General features: G+C 48.0%; 1 protein-coding gene across 7 annotated transcripts in view; it reads left to right on the top strand.

Annotated features, from left to right (window-relative positions):
• ADD3 (adducin 3) overlaps positions 1 to 14,027 on the top strand; it is a 225,006-nt gene that overhangs the window by 158,423 nt on the left and 52,556 nt on the right. For all 7 annotated transcript variants that reach the window (XM_074999205.1, XM_074999203.1, XM_074999207.1 and 4 more), the window contains one exon: positions 10,142 to 10,365. In XM_074999205.1, coding sequence (XP_074855306.1) covers positions 10,171 to 10,365 — 195 coding nt within the window. In that variant the 5' untranslated portion in view covers positions 10,142 to 10,170. The remainder of the gene's footprint in view (positions 1 to 10,141; positions 10,366 to 14,027) is intronic.

Here is a 14,027-nt window from a genome sequence, read left to right as displayed (position 1 = left end):
GCAGGTCAGGTCCATAAATGGCTATTAGCCAGGGATAAAGTATGGTGCCCTAGCCTTCATAACAAGGGCAGGAGATGGATGGCAGGAGATAAATCACTTGTCTTCTGTTCTCCTTCTCTGGGGCACCTGGCATTGGCCACCGTCGGCAGATGGGATGCTGGGCTTGATGGACCTTTGGTCTGACCCAGTATGGCCATTCTTATGTTCTTAAGTACTCCTGGCAGTCATGAGGAGTAAGGAACATTGACGGGAGAGTTTCTCCCGTCAACCTCCCAGTGTGTTGACAGCAGCAAAAATTGATTTTATATAAATTGACTTCAGCTGTGCAATTCTCATAGCTGGTTTTGTGTATTTAAAATCAATTTTACTTCTTAATGTAGGCCTGGCCTCAATGGGGGAAAAAACTACACGAGGTGGTCTAAATGTGCACCACTTTATTAAACTATTCTGCTCGTAAGTCTCCAGCATTATTTTGCTTATATTTTCCTGTAAATCAGATTTAGATACAGGAAACCCTTGCCGTTTTCAGTGGATACGTTCCTAACACCACCACAAATAGCAACATTCATGAATACTGGGGGTGTGGATTAGGCCAAGTGGGGGGCTTGTCCACCCTGTTCCCTTACCCTCCACCAGACAATGGGATCCAGGGATTACTTGAGCAGTGTGGCAGGGAAAAACAGGCTGCAGCTCCTGCTGTAAGTGTGGGCGGTTGGAAGGGTGACCCTCATAGCTTCCACTGCCCTGACTCTTGGTCCCAAATAACGCCTGTCCATGGGCGTGAAGGAGCCTAACAATTGCTGTCACCCCACAACAGAGCCCATGAGGCCACGTTCCCCTCCTACCTAAGGCCAGGGGGCGAGATGCGGGGGCGGGGGTGGTGGTAAGACAAGGTGATGTCAGGAAGGAATGTAGCTTGTGGACAGGAGATATCCACAAATACATGAAATCACAAATAGCAATCTCGCAAATTAAACAGGCCACCTGTAGACATTTTCTGCAAAATATTTCTGGAAGTATGTTGAGTATATATTTACTATATATTGGTTAAATCAGCTGATATACTTTTGAACAAATAACCTCCCTCTCATATTGCCTAGATCTTTTTTCAGTTTCACATATGATTTTGTAAAGAGGTGATAGTTGGATATGAATTTTTTTAATCGATCTTCATGTACAAGAGACGTGGTGGTGGGAGAAAAGACTTGCCATAAGGAGAGAAATCACATCACCAAAATTTTTTTTAATTGACTTACTGAATATTCTTCCCTTGCTTAATTAAATTCTGTTATGCTCTGGGATTAATCTAATTGTAAAACATGAGTCACCATTATGGTTACTAATCAGGTAGATTGGATATTTAAGCACAAAGCACTTTCAAAAGAAGTCCAAAGGTTGGAATGGGGTGGCTAGCCTTTTCATCGGGGGCCACAAGACAGACAGACAGACAGACACACACACCCACAAAAGCCTTAAACCCGCCCCCAAATACCCAAGGTTAACCCCTCTCAGCCCCAAACCCAGGATTAACCTACCTGAGAAACGAGGTCCTTGTTCTTCAGCTGCTGCCCACCACCTTCCCCTGCAGCTCCTTCGCCGCCACCTACTCAGCCCAGCTGTGTGTTTCGCCCCAGCCCTCTTCCTCCCTTCTCCACCTGCAGCATGGGCGCTCCCTGCCCTGCCCCACTGAAATAATGGAACTCAATTTAATTGGTATAATGGCCAGATCCTTCTTGCTGGCCATTAAACTAATTAAAGTGATTTCCTTTATTTCAGCATGGCAGGGTAGTGAGCCGGAGGAGGAATCAGCAGTATCAGCGTCTGGAGCTGGAAATGGTCCTTAAAGAGCCACATGCAGCTCCAGAGCTTCAGGTTGCCAACCCTGCACCCTACAGTCAGCTTTCAAAATGGCACCGCTGCCAGCTTTGCAGGCCAGATAAGAAGGCTCTGAAGGCTGGATTCTGGCCTGCAGGCAATGTGTTGGCTATCTCTGGGCTTGAGTAATAATAGCAGTTAATTTGGGGTGCTGAAAAAGTTGAGGATTTGTGTTGCAGCCAGGAAGTGAAGGTGCCTAATGGTAGTGAACAGTTTCAGAAACTTGTTATTCTAGGGTCCTAAAAGGAAAGGAGTCTCAGAGGGGGTAACCATGTTAGTCTGAAACGTTAAAAACAGCAGGCAGTTCTAGGGCATGTTTGAGATCACCAAATTTATTAGGTTTTACCCACAAAAGTTCAGAACCTATTTCCTAACCCGTAATTTCCACTGCAGCTCATCTGATGAAGTAGGTTTTACCCATGAAAGCTCATGACCAAAGGTTTGTTAATCTTGAAGGTGCCATAGGCCACCTTGTTTCTAAAATGAAGAGTTAAGTCTGAATATTTTCTGGTGGACCAGTTCATTTGGCGCATCCCCTATGACTCCTGTTACTTCCAAATGCCACAGTTAACTTTCCCAGAGTCAGCACTTCTTGTGTTTACTTCGAAAGCACTATTGTTGGTGAGAGAAATTTTCCATGCGCCTTCATCTCTTGATTTCAGTCTTCCTCTTCCACACTTCTCAGTCTCAACCTCTTTATCCCCAAATTTCTTCCAGTATTACTAACAGTTATTTCAAGTAAGACAATGGACCACATTATTCTGGGTGATTATAATCTACAAAATATCATGCTGGGAGTATGAGACAAAGGTTCAGTCTTGTAGCCTGAAACGAACTTGATGTTGTATGTAATTAATTGAGAAGCCTTTTATGGTATAAAGCTTTCTTTTCAGTGAAAAGGTCTGTATTGTAGTCATAAAGATAAAACACTCTTAAGCCGCGTCTACACGTGCCGGCTACTTCGAAGTAGCCGCGCCAGCTTCGAAATAGCGCCTGTCACGGCTACACGTGGCGGGCGCTATTTCGAAGTTGACATCGACGTAAGGCGGGGAGACATTGAAGTCGCTATCCCCATCAGGAGATGGGAATAGTGCCCTACTTCGACGTTCAACGTCGAAGTAGGGAATGTGTAGCCATTGTGCATCCCACAACATCGAAATACTGGGGTCCGCCATGGCGGCCATCAGCTGAGGGGTTGAAAGACGCTCTCTCCAGCCCCTGAGCTCGATAAGGGGCCGCTGCACGCGGCAACCAAAGCTCCCCACCCCCTGCCTTCCTGTGCAGGAAGCTGAGAGCGCGTGCAGGCGGCAGCCCAGCCACGCGGCCAGCCTGCACGTTCCTCTGCAGCCAGAACAACCCCCCACCGCTGTGATGGCCGCCCCGAAGCGCCCCCAGGGCACTCCCCCCCCGCCCAAGGGGAGCCAGGGCTCCCAGACCGGCAGCCAGGCCAGGAAGTGGCAGCAGGGCCCCTCCTGGACGGAGGCCGAGCTTCGGGACCTGCTGGGGCTCTGGAGTGAGGAGGAGGTGCTCCAGCTAATGGGGAGCAAGAGGCGGAACGCGGATGCATTCGCTCGGCTGGTCGAGGGCCTGGCCGCCCGGGGTCACCCTGCCCGCACTCCTGACCACGTCAGGAGTAAGGTGAAGGAGCTGCGGCAGGATTACGCCCGGGCCCGGGATGCGGCCGGCCGATCTGGGGCCGCCCCCATCACTTGCCCCTTTTACAGGGAGCTCAGGGCTGTCCTGGGACCCCAGCACACCTTCTCCCCTCCAGCCACTCTTGATACCTCGGCTGAGGAGCCCCAGCAGGCCCCAGAGGCGGAGTCCGCCCCGGAGGTAAGCCCCGCACCCCAGGGGCCCCGCCAGGAGCCCACCCCTGGGGCACCGGAGGAGGGGGAGCCCTCCTCCAGCGACGCAGGGCTCCGGATCCACATCCTGTCCCGGAGCTCCAGCAGGCCGTCCGCCCACCGGGTGTCCCCCAACCGTGGGAGCGGACCATCAGGTATGTACCCCCCCAGTGCACACCCCCGGGGTTGAGGGGCGGGGTAACAGATATGACCAGGGCCCTCCCCAAGCCCAGATGACCATGGCCCCAAGGACAGCAGTGGCATGTCCCTCAGAAGAGTGCATCAGCTCCTGCCCCCCCAGCATGACAGTGCCATGCCCCATCCCTGGGGATGGGGGGAGCGGAACTTAGGGTCCCCCGAGGGGAGGGGGTGGGACACCCATCAGCAGCAGCAGCTGCATCTCCCGGGGACGGGGATGGGGAACCAGCAGCAGAGGGGTGGGGGGACAAGGGCCACGGCTCAGGGGCCACACTAACGGCTGTCTCCACTCTTCTTCCCCCCCGTGTTCTGCAGCTGCACCATCGGAAGGACCGGAGAGCGGCAGCGAGGTGTCAGTGGTCCCGGAGAGCCCACCGAGGCTATCACTCCAGGCCAGCCCCTCAGCGGAGCACCAACCGGCCCCAGGGCGGGGATGACGGCGGAGCCAACACCACCCACGGACAGCGACGGACCCCCAGCTGCTGGCCATCCTTTGTCAGTAGCTGGAGGTCTCCGAGCAGCGCCTGCGGGTGGAGGAGCGGCGCCTTCAAATTCAGGAGCGGGTGCTGGCCTGGCGCCAGGAGTCATAGGGGGCCTTTATGCGCACTTTTGAGTGCATAGCAGACTACCTGGCCTCCCATGCTGCACCGGCTGCCGCCCTGCCTGCTCCACCCACCGCCGTCCGCCACCAAGGGCCCATCTGCTGAGGGGGACCTGGGGCCAGCTGACACCCACTGGCCTTATCTCCCAGTCCGCCCGGCCCCCAGCCAGCCCCGGCGTGGGCTGCGGCCAAGGCGCGGGTCGCGGCCGCCCACCCTCAGCGCTGGACATTAGGGGGTGTGGGGCCCAGGACGTGCCCCCCCGCCTTGTATATATCCCCCTCACTTATGTTTTGTAAATTGTTTGTATTAGACCCTTGTTCTGTTATGTTATGATGATACCTGCCCCCCCATGTAAATAGTTCTCCCTTCCTTGTCTTCCCCTTTTTTTTCCTTTCATCTTATAATACGTATATATGTAATATTTATTTTGGCTGTACGTAGTTTATAATATAAGAAGAAGAGTTCAACATATATATTCTGGTTTGACGAAAAAGTCTGTTTTTATTTACAAGAAAAGTGTGTGGGGGGTGTGCTCTTGGGTGCTCTGTGATGTGGGCAAAGGGGCAGGGAGTGTTGTGGAGGATGGGGGGGTGCAGTGTGGGGCCTGCCAGCGTTCACCCCGTGGCCTCATTGAACTGGGCCCGCAGGGCCTCCCAGACCCGGGTCCCTTCGGGGTCCACCTGGCGACTGGGGGCAGCGGGTGGCTGCACATCGGCCCTGCTGGCCTCCCCAGCCCAGCCCTGACAGAAGGCCTCCCCCTTGCTCTCGACAAGGTTGTAGAGGGCGCTGCACGCACCCACAATCTGGGGGATGTTGGTGGGGCCCGTATCAAGGCGGGTGAGGAGACATCTCCAGCGCCCCTTGAGGCGTCCAAATGTGCGCTCCACCACCTGGCGCGCATGGTTCAGGCGCATGTTGAAGCGCTCCTGGCTGGCTGACAGATGGCCTGTGTAAGGGTGCATGAGCCAGGGCTGGAGGGGGTATGCCGCATCTGCGATGACGTAGAGGGGCATGGTGGTGTCCCCCACAGGGATCTCCCGCTGGGGGATGTAGGTCCCCGCTTCCAGCCGGCGGCACAGGCCCGAGTTCCGGAATACCCGGGCGCTGTGGGTGCTGCCAGGCCAGTCCACATATATGTCCAGGAAGCGGCCCCGGCTGTCCACCAAGGCCTGGAGGACTACTGAGTGGGGAAGCCCAGGGTGGCAAAGCCCGCGATGGCGGCATCCGGGTCCCCAAGCCTCATGAGCCTGTGGAGGAGCAGGGCGTTGATGGCACGGACAACCTGCAGGGGAAGCACGTGGGAGAGCACCAGTGAGGGGTGTGCAGGGTGTGTGTGGCCCTCCCCTGCCAGGGCCCCCCTCCCCTCCCCCTCCCCCGGTGGGTACTCTTACTTCCATGAGGACAGCCCTGACGGTGGCCTTGCTGACGCCAAACTGCTGGCCCATGGATCTGTAGCTGTCTGGAGTGGCCAGCTTCCAGACAGCGATGCCGACCCGTTTCTCCACACTGAGGGCACGCCGCATGAAGGTGTCCTGGTGCCTCAGTGCGGGGGTGAGCCACTGGCATAGCTCCAGAAATGCCTGCCAGCTCATGTGAAAGTTCCTGAGCCAGTGGTCGTTGTCCCACTCTCCGAGCACCAGCCGCTCCCACCAGTCGGTGCTCGTGGGGTAGCTCCACAGCCGGCAGCGTGTGAGGTGGGGGCGGGGCGGGTTGCTGCAGGGTTTGGGGTTGCTTCCTCCTCCCCTGCAGGCAGCTCCTCCTCTGTGGCTAGGATGTGATCAGCTGCCTCCTGCATGGCACTGAGCAGGGCAAGCACCGCTCCTACAGGGGCGGCTGTGTGGACCTCTGGCGGGTGCTGCTGCTGCTGCTGGGGGTCCATGACCGCATCGCTCGAGGTGTGCGTGCCTATGGCTCTGCTGACCGCGTGCTGTGCAGGCTGTGTGTGTCTGGGAAGGGCCCTTTAAGGGAGCGGCTAGCTGTTGCCCCGGAAGCGCTAGTCCGCCCTGTGACCCCTGTCTGCAGCTGTTCCTGGCACCCTTGTTTCGAAGTGTGCTGCTTTGGCGTGTAGACGTTCCCTCGCAGCGCCTACTTCTATGTGGTGCTGCCCAATGTCGACGGCACCAGCCCTGGAGGACGTGTAGACGTTATTCATCGAAATAAGCTATTTCGATGTAGCATACACGTGTAGACGTAGCCTTAATGTTTCCAGTTCAAGACAGATAGCAACAAAACAGGGTATCCAGTGGAAGTGGAGTGAGGAGGTCACACAAGTAATACAGCCACGTAGGAGCATCCTCTCCTCAAACACACACAGAGCCATCTCTCTTCCTTCCTTTTCAATACAGCAATTCAAATCCCTTCAGATGAGGACATAGCTAGATGGAAGGGAGATAATTTGGCTAACAATGGCTCTGACTTTGGCCAAAACGTATGCATGCGCACACCCAACAAGAACAGAAGAATGTGAACCTTTATGGGTATAAGATATACAAGGGTTGCCAAAATGTTGGAAAAGACCAGATGCTGAGATTAACATGCTTTATTTTGTGAGAAATGCCATGGGATGGTGAATATCCACAGGTTTTCAGACCTTCAATTTTATTATCTGTCTGCAAAATGGGAAGTGTGGAAAGTATTAATTTATTAGTGACTCGGAAGGAAGAGAGATAAATGTAAAGTCACAAATGACTTGTCATACAGTTGCTTGTGTTGAGATCTCCTAGATAAATTGTGCCCTGAAATGATGTGTGAAGCTACTGTACATGAATAGTACATATATATAGTTGGAGTACCAACATTTAAATGTTACATCCTTATTGGAGAGGCAACATATTGGAGAGAAGGAAAGAGGAGGGAAAAGTGATGTTTCTTGCCCTTAGAAAATACCTCTTGGGAAATCTAGGTATTGCCAGTCACATATTTGATTCTTTTCTTTTTAGAGATGAATGGACCTTACTGTCACAACAAGAATGTATTCAAAAGTAGCAGACTAGAAATAGTTATGTCATAGACTTTTAACATTTTAAAAGTATGATGTGCATGTACTCAGTTTTTCCTGAGATCAGCCAAGTGCATTAGCAACAGAGAAACAATTTGTTACTTGTGTTTACAAGGTTCCAGAGCATTTTAGGCAATCTAATTCCTGTGGGTAGTTTGGCTCATGGGAAGAAAAATTAAGTACAGAGCAAGACTTAATTTGCCACTCTTTCAAAATGGGCTATTGTGAGCTAGTTTACAGAGAAGTTTTGGTAATGGTCTCTGAGGCTAGATGGATGGCCAAATGAGGACATCAGCAGTTTTGGATATGTGGTAAAAAGAAAAAATACAAGGGAGCAGATTCTCTGCTGAGGATCTGTACCAGAGTTTGTGTATGGAGTCTGATATAAATCTGTTGTGGTTAAGTTTTGTGTGTGGAAGGAATTAAACCCATATTCTGAGAGGGAGCCTATTGTGTATATTTTTTTAATCCTCTATTTATCTAGCACAAACATTGTAGTATAAAAGGGCTTTTAGAAAAATTAAGTTACTTTTCCCAAATGAGAACTGGAAGCTGCAATGCAATGAATACCTAATTCATTGTAAGGCAGTTTGTGTCCTTGCACCTGTCTTAAGTCCTAACATCTTTCTATTTCAGCAGTCTCAGTCAGGAAAGCTGGACTTAGCTCTTCTTACTGAGTCCTCTCCATCTGGAAGAATAAGATTCCAGTCTTTGTTTCTGAACCTGGTTCACTATGGCCATTTCTTCGAAAGTGGCATGCTAATAAGTCGCCCAAAATATGCTAATGAGGTGCAGATGCAAATTCCCATGTCTTATTAGCATAAGGTCATGTGATTTGGAGTCCAGAAGACAATCTTCCATACCCCAAAATGTTGTTTAGAAGTGCGGCCCCCAGGGGGTTTTCCAGAAGGAAGTCCTTCTGGAGGCCCCTTCTTCTTGAAAATTTTTGGGAAGAAGGGGCCTCCAGAAGGACTTCCTTCCAGAAGGTGTCCACCCGCCCCCCCCCCCCCCCCCCCCCGGGAGCCACGCTTCTAAATGGTGTTTTGGAGTCCAGAAGAATGTTTTCCAGACTCCAAATCACGTGACCTTATGTTAATGAGGCACAAGGAATTTGCATCCGTGCCTCATTAGCATATTTCAGGCCATTTATTAGCATGCCACTTAGAAACAGCCTATGAGTGGTGATTCAGATTTCTGCATAAAACCAGTTCTACAGCTTTTTCAGATACTGTACATTCTTGGGGCTTTTTAAATCAGATTTTATAATTAAGATTACATGAAGTTTTATCTCATGCAGTTTATCGAATTTCAGCTTGGATAAGAAAATATTTGTATAACATACAAGTATAGTTATTTACAGAGTATTAAACTTGCAATCCCAGGAAACTTGATATTCCCCCAAGTTTCTTGCAGTTTTGATTATAGTCTTAAGGTTGAAGCACCATCTGGAGGGGCTGCTGAGATCTCTTGGTAATCTTTAATGCCACCAGAGCTTGATCTTTCCTCTGAAGTTACAGGATGGCTTGCAAATGCTGTAATTAAGGAATGCCTTGCTTGCCTTAGTTAAATTTAGGCAGTGAGCTAAGAGCACATAGTGGTATAGTACTGTTTCTCAACCTTTTTTATAAAGTACCCCACTTACACGCACACGCCAGACTTCTTTTGCATGCCTCTAAGGGTGTGTGAAACTTGAGAAACGCGGTCCTAAAGTAATCTAAGGTCTTGAAACAAGTGCCATTCAACCTTTCCATATTACTGTGCCCTTTTCAGGAGTCAAATTTGTTTTGCATACCACCCAGTTACACCTCACTTAAAAACTGCTTATTTACAAAACATGCAGAAATATTACAGAAAACTGTTACTGAAAAATTGATGACATCCTATCATGTTATAGAATGCATGAATTGGAACAGAAATACTGTACTTACATTTCAGGTAAGGTGTATGAAGCAGTAGAAACAAGTGATTGTCTGAATGAACTTTTAAATTGTACAGACTTTTACTAGTGTGTTACGTAGCTTGTTGTAAAACTAGGCAAATATCTAAGTAAATAATGTACCCTTTGGAAGACCTCAATGTACCCCCAAGGGTACATGTTCCCAAGGTTGAGAAACACTGGTATAGTACACAAAAGATCCAGTATTAGGATTTAGCAGATGTTCCATGTGTCAAAGTGGAATTAAACAGAATGATGGGCTGGTGGCCAGAGTGAATGGATTTTGATAAAATATTAAAGGGAATTGTATCAAAGTCTATGTATATACATTATGTGCACTTAATGTCTGTACATGCTCAACATTAACGCTTCGTTGAAATGACTGGTACTTCAAAAAAAATTGAGTAAGAATAGGTGATAGCGTCATCACTGGGGGTTTAAAGGCTTTTAAATAAATAAATGGCTGTTATGTAAAGTGTGTGTGTGTGTGTGTGTGTGTGTGTGTGTTGGTGCACAGCTCCTCCCACCTCTGACCACCCAATTGCGAATTTTGAAGTTGTTGCATTTTGTGGCCATTTTTCTTCCTGCTGAGGAGGAAAGAGGATTGTGTGTGTCCAGGTTTGTAAGGACTATTTGATATCTTGTTTTTATCTGGCATTAATGCCCTCCTGCCCTCTTATTATCCCAGGTGAAGAGCATAATCTGCAGTATTGAAGCATGAGTGCCGATGCCAGTCAGGGGGTGATCACCACCCCTCCCCCTCCCAGCATGCCTCATAAAGAGAGGTATTTTGACCGCATCAATGAGAGTGACCCAGAATACATCCGTGAGAGAAACATGTCTCCTGATCTGAGACAAGACTTCAACATGATGGAGCAGAGGAAGAGGGTCACTCAAATACTGCAGAGCCCTGTGAGTAGGATTAAAGTTTTTCTCCCCATCCCTCACCCCTTTCCAGGGATTAACTCAAAAACAAGCAACAAAATAGCACAAAACAAAACTTCAGCCTGCATTACAGCTAGTGGGTGCATCTCAGGCCATGAAACTTTCATAAGAACAATCAGTGAACAGTTAGGGTTATACAACATTTTGTTTGCATAGTTTCAGGGTATGAACAAATAGTTCATTCATTATTGGTTTCCTCCTGAAGTTTTCATGGTGTAATGCTTCATTAAAGAAGTACAAAAGTAGCTAGACAGCTACCAGACACTTCATTAAAACTTAGAAACAGGGAAGAGACTGCCAGGGTCACTAGCCAAATATGAACAAGCTAAGACAATTACATTCCATTTTTATCTACTGTATATTTGAATTTGTGCATTTGTCCATCAATCTGTCTGTCTGTTCCAGAGCTCCAAAATGGTAAGAGCTAGGACCACAAAATCTGGTATGCAGCTCCCTCTTCACATAACTTAAAGCAAGGTTAGGGCTTGGCTATGTTCAGTTAATGGGATATGCATGGAATATGATTTGTCTCATTTAATGGAAGGTGCGGGGAGGGGCTCTGATAGCAGGGACAGTTATACTCCATAATGACCACCGGGGTCAGCAAGTACCCTGCCCAGTAGCCCCTGAGAGCTGTGGAGCAACTGCCAGCTGGGCAGCACCAGCCCTGGCTGACCGGGGGAGCCCCCAAGCCCACTCAACCACATGCCCTGACTCCTCAGTCTCCATAGGAATCTAAGCATTGTGAGGTTGATCCTCTAGTTTTGAATATTTGACTTATCAGTTGCATCATGGATACTGTTACCTTAAAAATTGCGCAGGTTGAACCTCTCTTGTCCAGCATCCTCAGAACCTGACTGGTGCTGGACGAGAGAATTTGCTGGACCATGGGACATCAGTCTTGTCTGGCTGATAAAGTGTTTGAGATAACTCTTGGAGTGTACGTTATGCAAGAAGCTTGTACAGAGCATGTCTGTATTTTGTATGTGTCTCGGTTATTGCATTTTTTGTGAACTCTAAGTTCTTTGACGTGATTTAGAAAAAAGAGAGAAATTTCAAAGGCACTTTGCCAGTAACATTTAAGCCAATTCTTGCACATCAAGCAATTAAAATATTTCCATGTTAGAGAAGTATAGCCTTTAATTATGAAGTGCATGTATATATGCTCAGGATGGGATTGTCCAGCGATCTCTTCTGCTCTTTGTTGCATTCCTGAATTCCTCCTGCACACTGACTAGAGATGACAAGGTGATAATCTAGGCTGTACTGATAGAATCTCCTATGCAAAACACTACTTATAAAGTACTAGGGAGCTCAGTTATTCAGCTTTCTTCCACAGTACTAACAAATCTCTTATTGCTTCTAATGAGAGAATCTAATTAATTGAGTAGGAAAGCAAATTAAAAATGTTTCAGAATCTGCTAATGGTGTAAGTTATTTGGGGTAGTGTTTGCACAATACCTGGTACATATTGACTCAAATTCTGATAGTCTTTGGATGCCATTGCAGTAGAAGTAGTAATCAAAAGGAGCCTAATGAGGCTTCTTTCTTCTTTGCACACCATTAATTCTCAGACAAAGATAATCACTTAATGCTGCAGGGCTATGCCAGTGTTTAACAAAGGCTAGAAAGCCATAGACGTTCATTGGCTAGGCATTCTGTGCATAAGCCATTTAATGACATTGTCATCAGCCAGTTGATGAGCCAGTAGACCACCACTGAAAAAAGTCAATGGGTATTCAACAGTGATGTTCAGCATACAGTGGAACCCCGAGATACATGCACTTCACTTTCACGTATCTCGGGTTAACACAACTTTAAGTGATGGGGGGCTGGCGCCTGGCTCCAGGCTGCCAGGCACTAGCTCCATGCCACTCAGAGGAGCAGGGAAACTGACTAGCTCCTGAGCTGGTCAGTTTCTTGGCTCCTGTCAGGCATGGCAGCTGAGAACCTGACTCTCTGCTGCTGCTCCCTCTGACAGGAACAGGGAAACTGCTCCTGTCCGGACAGCAGCCTGACTCATGGCTGCTGCCCCTAACAGGAGCTTGGAAACTGACCAGCAATGTGCTGGTCAGTTTCCTGGCTCCTGCCAGTGGAGGGGAGTGAGGCTGCTGCCTGGTTCCCAGCTCCCTGCCACTGCGGGAGCCAGGAAACTGACCAGTGCTGTTCAGTTTCCTGGCTCCCACAAGTACAGGGGAGCTGGGAACCAGGCTGCTTGCTTGGTTCCTGACTCCTCCTGACTCACACGAAACCTGAGTTACGCGAGGTTGCCCAGGAAAGTAAAGTTTGTATAAGTTGGGGGTCTACTGTAGTCTGAAATTGACCATAGCTGCATCATGAGTCATGAGAAAAACCCCTTAAAGAGATTGGATGCACAATTCCCTTGTCCTGTTCAAAACGAGTTCAGAGACAATGACCACCAGTGCCTTGTCCCATCAAAACTTGGTGGGCAGATGAATAATTTAATGACTGTTGACTGTGCCAAGCAGATTCCACCATCATGGCCTGTGGCTACATAAATGACTATCTCAGACTTTTAGAAGTCAGGCAAACTGGTGTATGGTACTGGTGACAAACGCTTAATCTACAACTGTTTGAACTTAATAATATATGGAGATACCCATCTCGTAGAGCTGGAAGGGACCTCAGGAGGTCATCTTGGCAGGATCAAGCACCAATCCTGACTTTTTTTTTTTTTTTTTAAATCTATTTGTCCCAGACCCCTAAATGGCCTCCTGAAGGATTGAACTCACAACCCTGGGTTTAGCAGGCTGGTGCTCAAGCCACTGAGCTATGTCTCCCTCCTATTTAAACTGTACTTACAAATTTACAATTGGAAATTTCATATATTCTCTGTATCATTAATTATAAAACTACCAGGACAATGTGCTTGTTCAAAATTGCATTGTTATACTCTAAAACCAGATTTTACTGATTTGTGTTGTGCCATACTCACTCATCTATATTACATTTTTTAAAAAATAAAAAATTCTTTTGAAGCTGAAGAGTCAAGCACTCAAAAGAAGTTCAGAATCCAGGTTGCCTGTTGAAGATTAATTTGATCTTGTTGTGCATATGATTCATAATTACAGGATTGTACACTATCTTTTCCAGAACACCCCTGCTTCATTCAGTATTTTTAATTTTTTTAGTTGCCTGTTGCCTAAAGCCTTATTTAATGCAAAAGGCCAGATTTCATGGGAGGACACCAGATTTCATGGTCCTTGATTCATTTTCCATGGCTGTGAATTTGGTAGGGCCCTAAAAATGAGTCTGGTAGAGCTAGTGTTGTATGTACGCATAACATGGTAGGACTGTATGAAATTTAATAATTTGAAGGAGTTCTGTATGTCGAGGTCACCAAGCACTATTATTTGTATTCAGAGTCAAGATTTTCTCTTAGAACCAGGGTTTTTTTATTCTCGCAATTTTAAACAAAAGCTTTTTGGATTTTGCTTTAATTTTATATTGGATACAAAGAGCAGTTATCAAAACATTTCAGATATGAAGGGCTTACAGCCTGATTCTGGTCCTGATGGCATGAACATCCGATTTTAGCCTATTTGTATTGCCACGGCCTGCCTTTTTTGCATGTGTAAAAGTAAAAGACCTTTTTTTTTCCTTTTATA

The sequence above is a fragment of the Carettochelys insculpta genome, chromosome 7 (genome assembly GCF_033958435.1).
Source record: "Carettochelys insculpta isolate YL-2023 chromosome 7, ASM3395843v1, whole genome shotgun sequence".
Lineage (NCBI taxonomy): Eukaryota > Metazoa > Chordata > Testudines > Carettochelyidae > Carettochelys > Carettochelys insculpta.
Note: the sequence above shows the minus strand (reverse complement) of the source record. Positions and strands in the feature narration are given on the sequence as shown.